General features: G+C 43.6%; 1 protein-coding gene across 6 annotated transcripts in view; it reads right to left on the bottom strand.

Annotated features, from left to right (window-relative positions):
• Positions 1-11,964: 11,964 nt before the first annotated feature.
• Positions 11,965-20,183, bottom strand: part of PTPRB (protein tyrosine phosphatase receptor type B) — a 68,609-nt gene continuing 60,390 nt past the window's right edge. Inside the window, exons 33-34 of one of the 6 annotated variants that reach the window (XM_085320533.1) lie at positions 18,075-18,195; positions 11,965-16,854 (exon numbers count right to left, since the gene is read on the bottom strand). In XM_085320533.1, the coding sequence (XP_085176659.1) occupies positions 16,772-16,854; positions 18,075-18,195 (204 nt within the window). In that variant the 3' untranslated portion in view covers positions 11,965-16,771. Of the gene's footprint in view, positions 16,855-17,257; positions 18,196-20,183 lie in introns of those variants that run through there. The other 5 variants (XM_085320530.1, XM_085320531.1, XM_085320529.1 and 2 more) reach the window with 5 other exon arrangements.

The raw sequence follows: 20,183 nt of genomic DNA, 5'->3' as shown, positions 1-20,183 counted from the left end.
AATCTTCAATTTCTGCTTAAAGCATCATTCAGCCAGAGGTCAGTAGGGTCAGGCACCCGCGGGTGCCGTCTGTCTCAGCCCGCGGCAAAGGACAGCCATTAAACGCGTTGCGGGGAGGAGCAGAGGCCGTGGGCGCCCGGCTGCCTCGTGGGAGCCCGATGGCTTCGGAAACGCCGTCCTGCCGGCGCGCGGAGGACGCGGCGTTGCGGCTCTTGGGAGCCTTCCACGGGCGTTGGGGCGGGAGGGAGGTTGGTTTGGGGGTGCGCTTTTTTTTTTTTTTTTTAAATTTTTGCACTTTGCAAATCATAGAAAACTGCCGCTCTGGGGTGGTGGTGTTCGAGTAAGACGGTGGCGAGTTCACCTCATCCCTTCCCTATCGATAACTACTTACATCTAATGTGAATAACCGTATTTTCCTGCGTGTGCCGGTCCCGTCTTTTTCCCAAGCAGAGGGAAAGATGCCTTGACACGGATTCATCCAGATTTTTCAAGCCAGTCGCTTGGTGCCCGCAAATCCAGATTAACCAAATCCCCTCCCTCTTTGCTCTAGAAGCTTTTTGTGGCCGAGGTGCGCAGCCGATCCGCTGAGCAAAAGGCAAGGAGTGAATCACGAGGCCCCTGCAGCGGGACAGCGTGTCTCTAAACCTGGTTAGCACTGCTGTTCGGAAAGGCCCGGGGCAGCAGGTAACGGTGGCAGGAGTGATATTAAATCACCTTGCATAGAGTGGAACATCACAAGTTAAACAACTAAACTGGCGTGCAAAGGCAGAGCGTGGTTCTCTCTCTGGCGTGCCAATATGTGACACCGAGAAAAACAAAAAAATAAAATAAAATTCACTCTTTTATCACGGCTTATGCTTTGTTGGTTTAAAAATGTCTTTCTAATCCTTGTGCTTGACAGAAGCAGGGATTTCCTTCTAGCAGATTATTCACCGATTGCCCCGTTGGATTTGTGTACTTTCCGGTTTTTGTCGAGTATTCTCGGAAACGTATTTTCAACCAGAACGTCTACTTTTTTTGCCGGAGCCATCCGCAGAGTTGACTTTTGCGTTTCGTTCGACATTCGCGCGCCGCTGCCGTGAGGGATTTTGCTCCATCGCGCGCTCTGCCGCTCGGCTGCAGCAAGGACGGCGCTCTCTCTTACGCAGCGCCGTTAAATAACTTTGCACGGCATCTTTACCTGCTGTCTGCTGAGGCGTTTGCAAAGGGCTTTGACGACTGGTCCCGGCCAACCTGGGCTCTTCCCCAGGCGCTGCAGCATGTGCGCCGGGAGGACGCAGGACAGGGCCCAGCTTCACCCTTGCTGGTGAGCTTGGGCTGCTTTGACTTAGGTCCAACCCAAGGTCTCTGGGAAGGGGGAGGAGAGGGCACAGAGCCCTTGGTGCCCGGCATGATTTTCACCCCCTGCTGCTGCCCGCAGCCCCGGGCTCGGCCCCCCCCACCCCACCCCGCTCACTGGCTAATGTTTAAAAATGTTTTTTAAAAAAATACATCCTTCATAATCCTTCATAAATTAAAAATCCTTTAATCTAAATGCTGCAAGTATTTTAAAGACAAGAACAAACCACAGGAAAGAGGGAAGGCCACCGAGAGCAGTGTTCAATAAGAAATGAAAAAAGAAAAAGCCTCAGGCTGTGGCTTATACTCAGTTAATCAGATGAAATGAAGCAGAATTCCTAATTAAGAAGCCTATTGTATCATGTATTCATATAGCTGGAGTTACCAAAAAACGCCATCGGTTTATTTCTGTGCGTAATTCCTCTGAGAAGCGAAAGACGCTTTTTCCTCAGCACGGACCAGCTGCTATCTCTCCATTGAACTTCAATCCCGAGCAAACCCTTTCCCTCTCTCGCCTCTTCAGGAGGCTGCTGCAACGACACACCAAGCAAACAGCCTTGGCCACGGAAAGCGTGGAAAGCACAAGCGAGAAAACCTCGGAGGGAACAGGGATGCAGTCACTCCTACCGCCTCGTCGGGTCGCGGACCCACCGATCGAATCAAACCGGAGGTTTGATGCTGGAGAAGCTGTGCAATTTTCCTTACGGTTTGATATTCTAGCACAGACATGGTGTAATTACTTGCACTGTGTTTAATTCATGGCTCTTCGGTGCTCTGACGGCTTTAAAGCACATATGCTAAGAAATCACTTTGCATGCATCGAATGCATGGCTGGAGATGCAATACAAAGAAAAAGAGTAGCCCATTAAATTATATAGCCCCAATTTTAGTGTAAAATTTTATTGTAAAATATGTTTACATAGCTGTAAAATTGCACACACCCCTACAATACCCAAACAAATTCCAAACAGTATGTAGCACATACAGCAATTGACTTGATATAATTTTCTAATAAATGCAGTAAAAATTACCTGAATCATCTTTGGTACTGTGTTAAAAAAAAAAAAAAAAAAGGAATCTGTAACTTAATTTAATGAGCTACAGCAGTGTCAAACATAACCTGATCTTGTTCATAATTTTGGGGGCTAACTTTAAGGTTTATCCCTCTATTTATTTGCACATGAGCAAGCAGCAGAGCCTGTGTCTTTCCAATGCATGCACACGGATGCGGTTCAGTGAAGTCATGAAATCATGAAAAATCTGTTCATCATGAAAATTTGTCTCATACCAAAGAAAAGATAGAATGGAAATGTATTTCTGTATAGCTGCATGCTCTTGCTTTCGATGGACTAATTTTCAATCCTTATTGAAAATACACAGCACATGCTATGAATTTGTGAGTATCCAGACAAGTGAACCCCAAGCAGTAAATGGTTCAGGTTTATTAAAAGCAAATAGTGTCCAGTGAGCTTCACTGCTTTTTTACAATCAACTTGAAGATTAATGAAAATGTACATGAAGCAATACCCTGTAATGAACATTTTATATAGTGCCTCAAGATCTTATTTGAAAAATTAATTTCTATCAATCAGGCTGGCTGCAAGCTGAGGGAGATTGAAAATGGGCTGAAGACCTGTGAACAGAAAGCAATAATGAAAAGCAAGATACCGATGCAGGTGTGGGGTGAGGTGTCTCTGTGGCCTTATTCATGATGTGAAAAGGCAAAGTAAAGGGAAAATTAATTGAAATTTTAAAATATGCCAGATCATGAGGTTTGCAAGCACCAGGTTGATGGGCAGATGATTCAACAGCAAGTATGAAGAGCTAATATTAGCAGAAGAATAAAATGTCTTTTCTATTCTGAAAAATACAAGCTAATAAATGGGGACTGGAGGGATAGAGCAAACATAACATTTAGTGGAAGGAAACTTCCTGGCATGAAAAAATACTGAATAAAAATCCCCCTGAGAGGCTAAATAGCACAGTGGTTGGTCACAGCTAGCTAACCGTGACTTTGATGGCATGCGACCAGCGTCTTGGCCTGAAACCAAAAGCCTCATTTGCCACCTTAGCCTTTTTCATCAGCTGGCCCTCGGTGGGAGATGAAAGTCATTTTTCAAGTATTACTTTTGAAGCCGTTTTGCTTTTCGTGATGTCTTTCCAATACTTTGTTTGTCACAGTTGCTGGGAGTCTTAGAGCAGTACTGCATGGGATTTTGTGGTGCGTAGGGCAGCGTCTGGGTGCTGCAGGCGACGTGGGGCTCTGCGGCCGCAGAGCCGAGCTCGCAGGATCGGGCCCGTCGCAGCGATTTCTCTTCCCAAAAGGCAGCGTGTTCCTGCTGAAAATTTGTGCATGGCTGTGTAAAACTAACTAACTAAAAGCTTCCCCTGGGGAAGGCGGCCGTACAGTTAAACCCAGCAGCCCGTTAGCACCGACAGCGCGGCTGAATGTTTTGAAACGGGTTTTCTCCTTTGGGTCCAGCGTGCAAGAAGAGATCTAAAATCTGCTGGGTCCCCCGAGAGCGAGCGTGTAGCTGCCGTCCCAGCAAACAGGCCCTCGAGCAAGCCACGGAGCCGGGACGGCCGAGCAGGGGCTTTGCACAGCCCGCGGGGGCTCCCGGCTGCTGCTCGGCGGTGGCTGGAGATGCGGCAGAGCTGGGGCGAGGACGGGGCAGGGAACGTGGCCACTCGTCCCCAGAGCAAAACATGTGCAAAGGTGTGATATTGGCCAGACTTTGATGCTCCCTATATCTTGCTTTGATTTGCAGGAAGAGGAAGAGAACGGGCACGTCCAAGGCCTGCAGCACCTCCTGGCCCGTTCCCCCAAGGACACTTGATGGCCAGAATCAGTGGCAGAAAAATTTTCCCTGACATGGATGTCAAGGGTTTGGAGTTAGGTTGGGTTGGGCATAAAACTATTCCCACATGGGCACACATAAAGTCACTAATAGCGGTGCGTGCCGGTAGCCCATTTTCTTCACTTGCGGGATGTACATGCATTCCCAAGGAGCTTTCACTGTGTAAAGTGAGCAAAGTTAAAGAAGGTTTAGGCAAAACTCTGTATTTCCAGTACGTGGCGGTCTCGTGGACGCTAGCTGCAGAGCTAGCTGTGTCTCACAGTAAGATGGATGGGGGGTTGGTTCTTCCTGCCGTTCTGCTGTGGCGGTGACGCACACATTTTTTTTCGTTTCACCGTTGTCCCCTTCCTAAGTACCCTTTCTCCAGGCACGCAAATACGTACACATTGGATGGTAAATGTTTACCAAAGTCGTCATCATTCTGGATTCATGGGCACTGAGCTGCCTCACTCAGTAATCAGCTTTGTAATGATCTGAGACATTCTGTACCACCTTCCTCATTACCTTGCTCCTCTATCACTCCCATCTCACTTCTTAAGTTTCATTTTCAAGATTGGTTTTGCTGATTGCCAGAATAAAGAGGTAAAATGCCAAATTAATTTGTTTTGTATTTATTTTGCAAAGGCTTATTAAAATTAATTTTCTTATTTGATGTACACTCTGCTTTACTAAGTAACCTTGAAGACTGTTGTTGCCAAATCAAGCGTTGTTATTAATAATATTCATTATGTAACTCAAAGGAGTTCTGATAATTTGGCCTTCTCCATTTAAATAAAATCTATTATACCCTATGCAATCTGAAAAAAAAAACCACCATGTAAGAAGCGCTGCAGCCCTCTTGACGACGAAAGGTTTGCTTTGCCTTTCAAGAGAGTACATTTCTGGCAGTTACACCACATTAAAATCTGTTCTGTCCTTGGGCGAGGAAGAGGAGGGCTGGCAGCACAGCTAGTTTTGATAACTTCTTTCAGGCAGGGTTTCTAGGTGAACCGCAAGTCCCCCTACGTCCCAGGGAGGTAAGAATGTCTTTCTCAGGCAGCTGAACTCCTGCACGCAGGGGCTAGGTGCTCTGCGCAAGGTTGCACAGCGAAGCAGTGGCCAAGACGGCCATGAAACGCGGGAATCCTGATTCATCAGTCCCCGTGCCAGCTGCCAGACTGGTTCCTCATGCTCTGTCACTTGCTGAAAGTATCTCCAGTAACGGGCATGGCTTGCGGTGGGATCCAGCATTTGTTCTCAGCAGCTGCCCCGTTAACGCTAACGCTCCAGCAGCGCTGACTCTGCAGACCTGGATGTGCAACTGCAAGCGACTGTGTTTGCTTCCAGCTCCACCTCGCATACGGGATGCTAGTCTGGCTTTTAAACAGCATTTCACTGTGCTAGCCGGGGGTGGTACTTAGGGCATCCTGTGGAAGGGGGCAGCAGCTCCCTCCCTCCTCCCGCTCCGTTTGTCCCTCACCGTGCGTCTGAATAATGCCTTTGCATTTTGAACTAATTTTCTTTGAGCAGCAGGCACTGCAGAAGTCATACTTTTGCCTGTTATTGCTTCCCTAAACATCTGTCATTATTTATCTGGAAGGTTTAAACTCTTTATGTTCAATTTATTGGTCTCTCTGAGAATTACCTCCAGCTTTGTGTGGAAATGTACTTGGTGGTGGAAACAGCTGCCAGTGGCAGGCCTCCCCCAGCTCCTTTCGCCGTGGTTTTCATTATGGGGATGGAGAGCAAAAGGCGATTTCCAGCACCATTTCGGAGGGTGGGATTTGATGACCTACCATTTTCCTGGAAAGAGGCAGCAGCCCCCTCTAGCTCACGCTAGCCCAAGCTCTTTCATCATCTAAGATTCGAGTGAAGACATCTGCAATGCTGACGCAGGGGCACCTGCCGTTGGCAAGCCCCTTTCCTGGGCTATGTGTGTGGAAGTGCTCCCCTTCCCCTTTCCTCCTCCTTTTACCGCGGCTGGGAGCCAGCGCTGGCGCCTGCTCCTTACCTCCGGGATTTTGTACAGTGGTCTCCACGGTAAAGACAAGTCGGACGGCATGAGAACAGGCCTGCTTCGGATGCACCGTGACAGTAATGCTGGAGATTTTTAGACATTCTTCAAGGAATAAAACAGCTAATAATGCTGCAATATGTAAATTACATTTCTAATGAATTTTAGTGTCAAAATGGTAAGTCCTGTGGTACAAGAGTTGCCTTCTCCAACCTGACCCCCCAGCCCGAGCTTAAGCCCTTTGTAGCTAGGGAGAGAGATACTCGCCTCCCAGTGGTGTTTAATCTCGTCCTAAGGCAAGAGTCTCCAGCACCAAGATGACCCACCACAGACCCTTACAGGTCTTGTAGGAGACCTACAGAGGGGGGCATAAGTGACAGATAACTTTTGGATGGCTAAAATTGGAAGAGATCAATCTCACCTGTGAAGCTCCAGGGAAATGTCTCACACATGCTCAGTGTCTTACCTTGATGCAGATTAATTAATGAGCCGCTATCGTTTTTGTATCATCCTCCCTTACTTTTTTTGACTAATGTTGGGTCTGTCCTTTGGCTAAACCACTTACTTGCCCAAATCCTGTATGTTATGCAGTGGACACTGATATGGATGTTTGCCCAGGATGTCAGTTAGGTCACACCAGCTTGTGTGGCAATTTAGATTGGCTGCAATGTTCAGGGAAAAGCTTGATTTTAATATTTAACTGTGTGTATCAAGTTAGAGGCTAAAGGCTATGCATTTCTTCTGGCTAAAGGCCATTGCACAAGCAGCCTTTAAAGTTCAGTTACATACTTCAGGGCCCATATATCACCCGAATCTGTCTGTGTTCTGCCATAAAACTTTAAAATGCACCACTGTTTTTGTATAGCATCTTGCGTGCCATCTGTTTTTCAGATCACTTTCCTTGGCTGCATAATTTAATTACTGAGATAAGTCCCAGAGAGGAGAAGAAGTGGGAATGTAGGTAAGGGAAATTTGTTTATGAAGTCTCTGCACCAAATTCTTCCTTTCAGTGTGCTTAAACAAACTGTAAAGTGGTTTTGCAGAAGCAAAATGGGCCTGATCACACTAACAAACCCCTCAATTTCCTCATCTCCTCGGAGGAGGTGTATGCAAGCAACAGGAAACGAAGTCCTGCCGTGCTGCCGTTTCATGCCTGTGGTGTGACAGAGGGCATAAACTGATACTCATCATTTTCCTGCTTTCCAGACTTTTTCTTTCTTTACTTCTCTTTTCCTCTCTTCCTTGCAGCTACCTCCCAGACATTGCTCATATTTGCAAATAGAGAACAGCAGTGTTAGACCTCTGCCACTTTTTTCAAAATCTATCATTCCTGTTCCTTGCAGATACAGGTAGCAAGTTGGGGATTGAGCTGGTCTTGATTCTCCTTTTCTGGAAGGGCAGATGAGACCTTCCCAGAGCAAATAGACTAGGGAAGAGGGGAAAAGATCTGACAAGCAAGGAGTGTGAGGACCCATGCCTTGCCATCACTTGTGTCAGATAGTGAAGAAAGATTAAATAGAAAATGCCACTACAAAGCTGGTGGAGGTATTTGGTGGCTTTCCCCTTCTTCCTTGTTTCCTTCTCATCCCATCATGTACCTATGCCCCATTTTTTCCCCATCAAAATGGATATCTCTTCTCTAGACAAGAACAAGAGCAGGAGAAGTTCACTCACCATGTTTTTCTGACTTTTCCCCCTTTTCTCTAATGGACTCAGTGCAACAAGATTCTTAGGTCTAACCCCACCAAAGTAAAGAGAAAGTCATGCTCAAGAATGTTGTTAAATCTCAGATCCGACAATTTTCCCACCTACTTAGGCTAATCACCCATCAAACACTTGATGCCAGTATTTTCTTCTGCTTTTTTTTCTCTTCCATTTTTGCCACTGAAATTCTAAGCATTTTTGATGCAAGTATTTCAACCGCCTAGAGAGCTCCCAGAATGTATACAGAAAATTTGTCACGGTCTGACCAGATCTAATTGGCCTGATGTGTAAGAAGCAGGCTCCTCAGATATTTTTAGTGCTCTCCAACCTTTCTAGCACAGATCTGTAGGGCATTAATTAATTCCAGTTGTCTGCCAGTTTATTCTGTCAAAGTTGGACTCTCACAAATAAATTGACTCCAAGTGTCTTTTAGATACAGTGATAAGATAACAGGATTGCTGGCATTTATCATGCTTGGTGTCTTGAGCATATCTTTTCTGAGCTGTTTGATGCTTTGGACATTATATAACTTTTTATTACCTTTGCAAGCACTCATCTTTTTGCTTAGTATTTTCAGACAGTGACAGGCAAGAGAAATGCCCCCAATTAATACATAGACCTTTCTGTATCTGTCCTGTATTTGCATAACATTTTCCTTTCCTCACCAAGCAGTACGCAGCAATCTGACCACCTTCACTTTATTTTCTGCATCTAATTATTATGTCTATTCTATATTTCTATAGTATAGCTCAGTTCATATCAAATCTATCCTGGTAGCTTTACTACATGCCAGCTGGTGTGTGTTTCGCCTTCCAGAAAGTACAGGCTTGCATATCCATAATGTTACTAGTATCTTTGCTTATGTTGGGTTTCTTTACTTTCTACAGGATGGAAAACAAAACTGAAGAGCCTTCTTTCTGTTCTGGCTATGCTAGAGCCTCAGGCCCAGTCCAGACAAAGTCCAGGCACACTGGGCCAATGTATCCAGGGGGAACAGGGAAGACCTTGGGATTAGAGTGGACACAGATTTTTTTTAAATTCTAATAAGAAATTTGCAAAGTGGAAACAATTTTCGTAATTATGTTTCAATTTTCATGAAAACATCCATTTTGATGTTTCAGGGAAACAAATAGGGTCTAACAGACAGCTGTGTGATGATATATTCTTATCCCTACTGATTTGTGCGTGTGTATGCCAAGGACAGAGAAGTAATTCTTAAGGAGTAATTTCTAAGGAGTGTTCCCGACTGATTATTTCTACTTGCTGGCTAATGTAGGGACCTAGTGCTATCACCCCGTTGAGCCATTCAGTTTGGTTGTTTTTCTCTCCGAAGAGGCTTCCAGCACTGCTCTTCCCTAACACTTTCATACTCCGATCATTAGTGACAGTGCTTCAGCTGCAGATCTCTCGTACTTACCAGTTGCAGGCCAGAAGGAAGCATGGCCTGAGGAATAAGCTGAACCAGTGTGAGAAGAGGACTTGAGTCTTAGTTTAGCGATAGGCTTTTGAGTGTGAATCCCAAGGGCATAGCTCAGAGCCAAAGCTGTTTTTCTGGAAACCCTGACCAGCTCTGTCAGACCGCCAAGAGACATAGATCCCAGGGGTAGCCCCACCTTAAGATAAAAACCTTTCACAGATATCTGAAAGATGTTTATAACTCCAGAATCACCTCCATTTGGCAGGGTGGAGTAGCTCAATATCTAGTCCATCTCCAAATGTGACTGGGAAAGAGGGATAGTATGCAGGTCATTTAAGGTCATAGATGTCTACATTAGGCACTGTGAATGTCTAATAAGATGACTGCTTTGCCAGTCTGAGCATCTTCTTTATCTCTGGTGAAAAAGAGACACTTCTGGGGTATCATGCTTCTACAGACATGTCTGGGATATGATACTTCTGACCTACTTTGGCTATCTGCTTGGGGAAGAGCAATCATCTCTACACTGATTGTAAAGGCAGCCTTGGATGATTAGCCCAGATAGACATCTCTGCACCGCACATGTTTGTATGGGATCACATGTAAACACTCTTGGTGTTCATCCATCCTCTACAGTCAGTGAACTTCTTCAGAAGGTACTTTGTATCTGAGATGCTAGAGGTGACTGCTACAACAGCATGGAGGGAGTCAGTATCAGGCAGTGCAATGCTCCCTCTGTGCAATGGATGAGTTGTGGGAGTTGAAATATCTGGTTTCAGGCCCCTTCTCCTGAGAGAGTTCAAATTGCTGCTTTCTGGTGGCATCTAGCTTCCATGTTGTGTGGCCTCACTGTGGTTGGGTAGAGCATGAAATCTCTTTGTCCAGCTTTTGTCTTTGCCCTCTGTAACAGCTAGCTGTTCCAGGTCTCTGCTGTAAACTTGGTGCATAAGCAGGTCTGGGTGCTTGAACATCAAAGACAAGCAAGGACATGGAGTATAACTTGGCAGGAGTTTTGGCACGAGTGGGAGGAAGCTCGTGTACCAAAATCTCTGGCCCAGTTGTCTCAGCATTTGCCAGCAACACTTGGTGCCCAGCATGCGGCTGCTGCACAAAGCCACAGTTGTAACTTTCTTGGCCCAACTGAGGGTCTTGGCAGCAGCCTCTTGCTTGCAGCTCTCCCAAGCGCACAAAACTAGGCACCTCTCCACCGAGGGCCTGGACATGGAGGCACCCAGTGGAGCAGGCGAGCTGGGCCCACCTGATGTGTGCAGGTGGACATGGTGCTGCCCTCTCCCAGGTCCCCTCCCTCTCCAAGGCGTCCCATGAGCATCCCCTGCACCCAGACTAAAGCCAGAGGAGCTGGACTGGGCATCGCTCCTCTGAGCCGTTTTGCTTCCCTCGGGGCCTGCAAATGGGTCTAGTGATGGGCTGATTGAACTCCTCTAATCTTCTCTTCTGCTTGGTTAGTAGCTCTTGAAAATTTCCCTCTATTATTTGCTGACATACTGGTATTGTCACATAGCATCTGGCATAAGATGTCTGACACCAGCAGCTATTTTTAGGTTTAGGAAACCAGCTGATTGTGAAGATTAGGACTGGGCAGAAGAAGAAAATTATTTTCAAGCATGAGGATAAGAAATTACTTAATAGAATATTCAGAAAAAAAAAGCCAGCTGCCAAGTATCAAGCCCAGGGAAAAAGACAGACCCTCTTTATAAAAAATAACAAGGTTAAAAAGCTGAGTCTGACAATATTTTAATAGAGATCACTGTGTTCTTGGTAAACTAGAGTGCTGAAAATGCTCCATATTTCAATTTCCTTGCTGCACTCTGTACACAAAGATTTGTAGTTACTCTTGCCTGCAATGCAATGGCCATGCCTCTCCTGTGTGGAGATACTAACTGTACATTATTTTACCTTTATCACTGCTCTTCGGTGGTTGTGTTGGCTTCAGGGTGCAGCATGGCTAAGAGGTAAGCTCTTTTACACTGCAAAGAGAAAATCCAGCGCCCTTGCAGCCTTCACCTCAGTGAACAACCCAGAGCAGAAGAAAACAACCTAATAAATCACTGTTCCTTTTAAATAAACGGAATTAACTTGTCCTAAACATTTTGGATGACAAATAAGGATTAACTGAGACAGTCAGTGCTGGCAACAAGCACCGACTGCCTGAGCACACAAAACCCACAAGAACACTAATGGTTTTTAAGCACTGCGCGAGTGGAGGGAAGAAATATATTTGTTAAAAGAGCACGGTTCAGCTCCTCGGGTGGTAGACAGCGCTGTAGCTCCAGCGCAGAGTTAATTGGTACAGCCGCCTTGCAAAATGCCTCCAAAATAACAGGCACTCCAGTTCCTCCCCTGTTTTAAATATGCCTTGCATAACCCAGGTTATTTGGCTTATTGAAGGACTAGGGCAGAGAAGTGGGCAGGCGGCGGGAGCAAGAGCATCTCCATGCCCGGGCTGGCGGCAGCAGCAGAGCCTCCTCTCCCGCCAGCTGATGAATTTAATGTTCTCTGAAGACTGTCTCACTTGAAATCAAACTCACTTCTGACCTTTTCTCTGAGCAGCAGGACAACAAACTCTAACACAACAGCAGTCAAACAGGAGATGAGGACATGTTTGTGTTTTTTTTTTTTTTTAATGACTTTTATTCATGAACTATTTATAAAAATGTGTAAAATACACTCAAATATATTTGATTTGTTGACTGTAGCTAAAAATATAAAAATAGACTTAAATGCATAAATTAGACTGACAATAGTAGCACAATTCTGTGTTCACTCAGCGTTTGTTAGGAACACAAATATAAGTAATTATATAGCATTTGAGAATGGAATATATGCTGAAGATGTTTTTCAGTCACTTTACTCCAGGTGTAGGCAAAAAATTTATGGCTAGTCATATTTCAAAATCTTGTTTTTTCTCTTCTTCACTATAACATACTTCCCTACTAGAGGGCAATCTGTATTTAGCTATTTGACTTACAGTATTTCTTTAGCTTGTAGATAAATCAAGAAACAATCAAATCTTGCATATCAATGTACCAGCCTCACTGATGCTCTATGTGCCCAAATGCTACAGCATTTGCTAAAGTTAGCTAGTCCTTAGTCTCTCTTCCTACGAGTCTTAAAAAGTCCTAGTCTGCCCTGGCTATTGATCTGAGAGGTCATTAATAATAGACCACTTTGCTTTGGCCACAGTGGTGCTACCAGCAGATCAGGAGTTTGACTTTTTGTCAGCTGGAGAGGGATAGGCAAGGGCGTTGGGTCCTAGGGGAGCTGCCTAAATACAGTGGTGCACGCTGAGCTCCCATGCAAAGCTGCAGCCTCCTGGGACTCCAGGTCCCGGAGCGCACAGCTCCAGAGCCAGGAGATCTGAGACAGAGCCGGCGGGGAAGTGGCTGTCATTTAATATTGCATTTTAATATCACAAACTCTGACGCTGAAGCAGTGAACGAAATGTGAATCAACGTGAGCACCCGACATGCACCTTGCGCTGCCGCAGGCTGCCTCTCTGCGTGTCCAGCGCTCCTCTCTGATCTGTGACCCTGGCAGGAGATGCTGATGTAGTGACTAGATGCTTACTGCTCTCAGCCCCTTAGCCCACACACTAACTCGCAGGCTGAGGAGCATGGCTAAGTGCTGATGTACTCCTGTCTGTCCAGTATTTAACTCTTGGCTTTCTAAGTCAAAGCATAGATACCAGTATACAACACATAACATAAACATAGAGCTCACACATTTTCTTTTCTCTGTTCTACATCTGAAAGGAAATTCGTAATATACCATAGCATAAAATAATATTTCTGGCAATATTAGGTACGCGTATAAGCTGTATAAATAACCCTAGCAGCAGAGAAAAATGTATAAAGTTGCACTTTTATGACATCTTCACAGTATGCCTATTTCTCTCACTCACTTTCATGTTTCAATAGTAACAAAAAATATCATTTATCAGCTCTAGCTATGTAAAATCTTTTTTTTTTTCTACAATCGGTAGTGGATCTTGTAATTGTATTGCACAGATTAGAAACATTAGTTACAATTTTTTCATTATTAAATAACTTCCATTACAAAACTTTGATTTAACGTAAAAGCCCAACCCTGTAAGTGCTTCAGAAGTTGAACGATATTTTCAAGCTTTTTTCATGTTGACTTTCATTGAAGTACTCAGGCAGCTTTGCGGACAATGCAGAGAAACCTGCATGTGCAGAGGTTCACAGGACTGGGCTCCAAGTGTGCAAATCTTAGCTTATGGATCAGTAATAACACTAGCCTTGCTTTGTAACATTATTATTGGGAAACATCAAGAAGGGAATCCTGAACATCCTTCGCAGACATTCGAAACAGAAACATCCTCTTCAGTGGAGGATGCTTTTCCTTAAGAGCAGTCTTTGTTCAATACACAGGCTCCTTCAAGTCCATTCTTGTTACACTAACAGTTTCCCATCGGTCCTGTTATTCAGCTTAGAGGCACAGTAAATATAATTAATTACACTGATAAGTAGATGTCTTATACTTAAAACAAATGCTACATAGATACTTTTTATTTATTCTTAGTGGATTTACACTGGTTTCACATGACCAGAAGTGGGTAGAAAGCAGAACCAGAGCAATAATGTGTGTGTACAGCTCTCGTGTAACATAGCTAGGCAGAGATGTAAAGCTGTTCGGGAGCATTGCATTAGGGTGTTTAAGGTCATTTGTTGTGTTACTAAGTGACGAGGAGGAAGATACTTAAGAACTGTGTCCATTATTAGCAGAGAGAAAAGAGGACAATAGCTGACCGCTAGAACATCATTTTGGTGCAGATTTGTGAGCTTTGTTCGTGCAGAGGGAGCTGAGAAACAAAGCTAAAATAAAAGAGTAGAACGATGTGTGTCCTCCTTAAAATGATGAATGGCATATGCATGTCATGCACAATCTTTGACTTTTGCCCTCAGATCATGTATTATTGAGTGAGTTCCATCTCCCTCGGCATAAAAAATGACACAGTAATATTCAGCGTGAGATAATTTATAGAGGACATTTGGTATGTCTTCACAGTGTAATTGTACTGCTGGTAACCAACGTGGTGATCTTCATTCCTCAGCTATTGCTGTGAAAGGAAGGGACTAAAAGCAGTGCATGTAACACGGTGACCATATGCACAATGCCCTAAGTTCAGCTGCTGCTACTAGAGCCAATGACCTAAAGCTGCCATCCTTTGTCCTTCCTTGCTAACCTAGAGTTTATCTAGCAGAAAGAACAAAGGAAAAAGGAGCCCGCAAGAAAATCTGCACATTTCTTTGAGTTTTTGCCTAGCATTCCCTAGGTGAAAACAGCTTCCACCATAATGCTGTTCCCTTCTTCTTCAGATCTCATTAAGGGAATGTGGTGAATCTTGAGGTTTGTGTGGGGCATGAGCGATGTTCAAGAGGAATGAGCAGCATTTTCATACGGAAATACCTAAAAGATTGACTGAGCCTACATGTTCTGAGCAGCTGTGAAAGTTGATATCAAGGTTGGCTTCTGAAACATCTGAAGATACTTGGTCAGGAATGGAGGAGACTCCACTGGAGTACGGAGGAAGAGGGACTACCAGGTTGTTTCTTTCTCTCTAGTAAAACTTGAGTGACAAGGATGCACACATGCCTGCTGGTTCTCTTTCAGAAAGATTTGAAGAAAACTGTGTCAGATTAGCTTTGCAAATATCTTCATCCATTGTCATGTGGGTGTTTCCACAGCAAGGACAGCATAGCTCCAGTAAGTTGTAATGAAATCACAGTGGTCTTGACTCAGCAGCTGCAGTAGTTCATAACTTAGGAATTTAATTCAGGTGTATTGGTTGGTCCTCTGGAGGTCTTCAGAAACATTTATTTCTCTCCAAAATAAAGCTGGAATTTAAGCACTTGCCTTCTGCAGCAGGCCAAGTTTTCTTTACGTAAAGAATGGCTAAACAGGTGAAAGCAGAACTACTGAGCCCTTCCTTCTTCCTGTGATGAAGATGAACTGTGTGCTGTCATTTTTCTATTAATTTGAAGAGATCTTTATAAGGAAAAATAGCAGAATGGAGTGTTCAGATCACAGTCCCTGCAAGAGAAGCCTCGCTACAGAGGAAAGAGGCTATGTCTGATCACCTTGGTGGGACACTTGGAGGTATTCTTTGATCATACTTCTTGCTAATCACTAGATGCTTTGAGTGCATCCAGTGATTAGCACAGGTCTGCAAGCCTCCGTCCCTTGGGTTATAGACAGCCACTCTCCTATTCCAGCTATGCTTGTGGTGATCATATCGGGCAAAATCCAAGATGAAGAGTCCTTCTGTGTGGATGTGTTGGCGCCATTTGTGGAAGAATCCCTGGATTCGGCGGAGAGCCGCACTTGGGCTGAGCAGCAGGCTGCCATTAAGGAGGTGTGCTCCTAAGCTCAGTGCCAATGCAAGCAGAACGACCAAGGAACAGCTAGATTGCAAGCAGCTGAAGGCTGAAGCCAAGTGTGTCAGCTCTAGAATATACATCTTTATATAGCTTTACTTCCTTAATATGCTTGCAATCTATTTTTCAAGTTGTCATAGTACAAGATTTTTTTTTTTTTAATGAGCAGTAGACGTTGTCAGAGTTTGTATCCTTACAGGTTTGTTCATGCATATACATGAGGCATTTCCTTGCACACCTTTCATATTATAATTGTACTCAAATAAAAACGTACAGACACAGGCTGTGGTCTGATTCTGCTCTCTTAAACCAGTGTAAAGAAACCAGAAAGTGACCTGTCCCCCCCTCAAAGCATGTTTGTTGGGGAAGGTCTTATTAGCCTTCATGGCAGCATATGGTGTTTGATATTTTTCTACTATGTCACATTAGACTGCAACAATTGCTTTTACTGAGGTGGACCCTGTTTTATTCGGCTGTTGATGAGTTCTGTAAAAGGTATGTCATGGTATTATGGATTTCACCCATTTTGGTGAAATCAGTAAGTTTAAAGTGTGAAGTAACATTGTAATTCCTAAACAGGACTACTGCTCCCTTGCACAATAGTAGCTTATTTCATCGCACAAATACTGAACTAGTTAAAAAAAAAAGAGAGAGAGAGAGAGAGAGAGAGAGAGAGAGAGACTGTCCTTATAGGACTCTTCCTGTGTGTTATGTGCCAGTATGTAACCTGACCCAAATTCAGCAGTCCTGTTAGCCATAAAATTTAAAATAGTTTATGTAGAACAGTTTATAAAAACTGTGATAAGAAAATAATAGTATTATCTGAAGCTTAATATTAATATAAACATTATAGAAAAAATACATATTTACATAATGCCAAAATACAATTATATACATTAATATCTATTACACTTAAATTATATATCTTTAAAAAAATCACCAGACCAATAAATTATACACAGTCTCAATAGAAAGGTCTGGCACCTTTCTAGTGCACGAAATACATATACATATATATATAAAAGAAAACCAAACAAAATCCCTAGTTAACAAATGTGGTCACAAAAGTAGATGTCTGTAACATTCTTAGTGCCTTGAATAAACAGCATCTGAAAGCAAGAAAAACTGAAATTAGAAAAAAAAACTGGTGGTCTTACTTTCATCTCTGCCAGGTGACTACAGCACTCTGAAAGGTGGTGACTCTGAAACGCAGCACCGACTGGTGAGTGACATGACAACTACTACGTTTGCTAACAGCCCTGACTTACACAACTCTGGTTATTTCAATCGTTGGCCTCTTCCAAGCTTGCTCTACTGCTGATAACAACTCTGATCTCTAAGGGCTAGATCAAGAAAATTACTTTGATCCCTCATCATTATTACCTAGATTCCTAATATCCAACTTGGGGGACCTATTGAGATCCTGCTCTCTGAGCCTGAAAGCTTCCACAGCCTTTAGGGCTCTACCAAGAGACGCAGCCTACCTCTGCTTACAGCTTCTCCTGACTGGTCCTCTTGCCATGAGTTGGACAGTGCCAGGATGCCATTCCTGCCCCTAGCAGGTCAGGGTAGGGATAGGTGATGTTGAGGTGATGACTACTGCTCCTGGAAGGCGTCTTCCCCTACTGCTCAGCCCCTCTTCAGTAACAGCAGTTACCCCAACTCTCCAGGGCTTCAGCTTAGACCAGCAGGGCTGCAACATTTTGAAAGACTGAACTCCTGCTAGGAACATCCAATGATCGGATGTTCAGGATACACTTCAGGAACACAGCAGACCTCTATTCAATACTGCCTTTAAGGAGACTGAAGGGCTATTTCTGGGATCAGGAGCACTTCTCAAAACCTGGGACAAGGCATGTGGCCTGGCTGTGCTTCCAGTGCCAACTGGACCTGCAGGAATCACCCCTTCTCTACAGTCACAGAAAAAGAAAAAAAAAAGTCTTGTAGTCATCCTCAAGCTATAATGTGCTCCAATGGGTCATTCAGGACTGCAGTGCCTCAAAGATGTAGCTGACATTTGGTCACAACGGATGGTACAAACACCGATAAGGCAAATGAGGAAGCCCATCTTACAATGGGGAAAGGGTTCAGTTTCCCTAATAACATAGGAATCGATACAGGGAGAGCAAGAAGGTAAGATAAGAGCAGGAATAGATGCTATAGTGACTGGTAACAGAGGAAATAAATTTGGAGGTGCCGAAATTTGGTGGGGAAACCCCTTGAGAGGAAGATGAAGCTGCAAGAGTGACAAGAACAGAGCAATGAGGAAATGAAGCCCCCTCAATTAATCTGTCTGTGAGTTATTACATTTGGAACATTTTACAATCTGATAAACTTGCACTTACCTCTGTGATACTCCGGATTCACATTTTCATATATCGGAAACAAGGGATTTTCTTGTTCATTGCGTAGTTTTCTGGCTCTTAACACATCTCTCACACATTGATGTAAATACACATACTGACACTGCAAAACATGTTGCATTTTTTTTAAGTCACACCAGGAAATTCTGTAATTTCATTTGCTTTATTGTGAAAAATGATTCCAGGCTAACTCTCTCACACTGAAATAAGGATGGTGTTTAAAAGGAATACACGCTTCTAGAACTAATGTCATGTTCACACTGTTAATATAGTAACCTTTTTCATGATGGTGCATACAGGAAGTATTTCTTCTTACAAATAAGCTCAATTGTTCTTTACTAAATATCATCTGCTTTTAGAAATATTACAAATATAACATAAGTAGGTATACTATATTTTGACTGTTCACATCATGACCGGAAACTATATCAATTGTAAGGCATAATTTGACTTGATGCTGTGTTGAGTAGCTACTACTATTGACATGCTTTGATATAAAGTATAATAGAATCCAGAATCTTCTAGATAAAGCAGTATCTTTTGATAAAACAGAAGTTATAAAACTGCTTTTGACCCCATGGCGAATGACACTGTTCTTTCTGAAGAGTGCCTTTCCGAAGAGAGCTAAGATGACATTTACAACCTATGTCGGGAGGGCCAGCATGATGTTACCGACTATTTATCAAACTGCTTTTATAGAATAGATGGTTAAATCCCATGCTTTGCTATGCACAGCACATCAGGAAATAGGTCATTACCATTCTGACATGAGTGTAGCATGATGCCCATAAATTAGTCTGGGCAAGTGACCATCTTTGTATATCAAGGTGTATCTTTTTAATGCTACTTTATCTTAAGGTTATAGTTTTTCAAATAAGCATATTCATTTCCTCCACATCTTCTCATCATTTTTTCACAAGAAATTCAGTTATTGTTCTTCATATTCTTCTCTAATGTTCTAGCTCTAGAAAAGTGAAGAAGCCTGCCATTATGCAAATGCTGTTGTTTCTGTAGATGAAAGACAGATCCAAATCAGAAACTGTATACAGATGCAACCAACAACTCTTTAAGTCTTGCTGAGAGTACAGCAGCTCACTGACTGTGCACTGACACAGCTAAATGGTCAGTAAGCTTGACAGAGCATGAGTAGGGTGAGATGCGAGAGCTGCAAAAGCTTTCTGTAGCACAGTCTCTGGGATGGTGCTTGTGAATTCCTCTGTGGGCAGGACTAGTCACAACAAGGGCTTGAGCAGGGCTTGGACCATTGCTGGCTTCGGGCAAAAGTGCAGATAGTACTGGTAGTGGGATGCTACTCACTATTGCTTAGGTCTAGCTGCCTTTGGAGTTGGAGCTCATGTCAAGGTGATGGCAACGGTTGGTTTCATATCACATAACTCTAGTTGTCTATAAGCTTGGTGTCATATCTAGACTCTCAAAATAGCTGACAGAAAGGCAAGAAACGCCTCTTTTTTCCCAGTACTCAGACAGTAGTCCAAAAAAGGGGGAAAAAAGCCACTCTCCTGAGATGCCTCTCTGCCTTCGCTGACTATGGCTGGTGGGAAAGTAGAGGGTAAGAGGGATCTGTCTCTGACGATGTCCAGATCAGGCTGAGAATCTGTCTCATCTCAGAAAGGAGTTCTTCTGTGATTAAGACAAATCCAGGAAATCTCTCTCCTACATTCTCGGAGGCGCCTCTCTTTATACCCACGTGTGACTTTTACATCTATCAGGAAGCTCAGCCACTGATATTGTTGTTTCCAAATTGCAGCAAAGAGCTCCATTAGTATCAAGCTACAGGCAGACCCATCAAACCTATTCTAATTCCTCTATTAACAGTTCACAGAAAAAACGTACAGAGTGTCTCCACAACTCTCCTTTGTTAAATCAGCTCCTAAGTGTTTAGATGCTATTAGCTTAAAGTGATTCTCTTACACTTTTAAAAGCATAGAAAAAAATCCCACACTTTCAGTTTTTCTTCACTGCTAGAATACATGTGCTTCCCTCTGCATAATGTGTTAGGAGAAGACTAATCAACTTCTCCAGTATCATTAATGAAAGACGGACAGAGCAGCTCAATTAAAAAAAAAAAAA

Source organism: Rhea americana, unplaced genomic scaffold (genome assembly GCF_003343005.1).
Source record: "Rhea americana isolate MKP2758 unplaced genomic scaffold, rheAme1 scaffold_64, whole genome shotgun sequence".
In the NCBI taxonomy this organism is placed as follows: Eukaryota; Metazoa; Chordata; class Aves; order Rheiformes; family Rheidae; genus Rhea; species Rhea americana.
The sequence above is the reverse complement of the archived record's forward strand: the minus strand, read 5'-3'. Positions and strand labels throughout refer to the sequence as shown.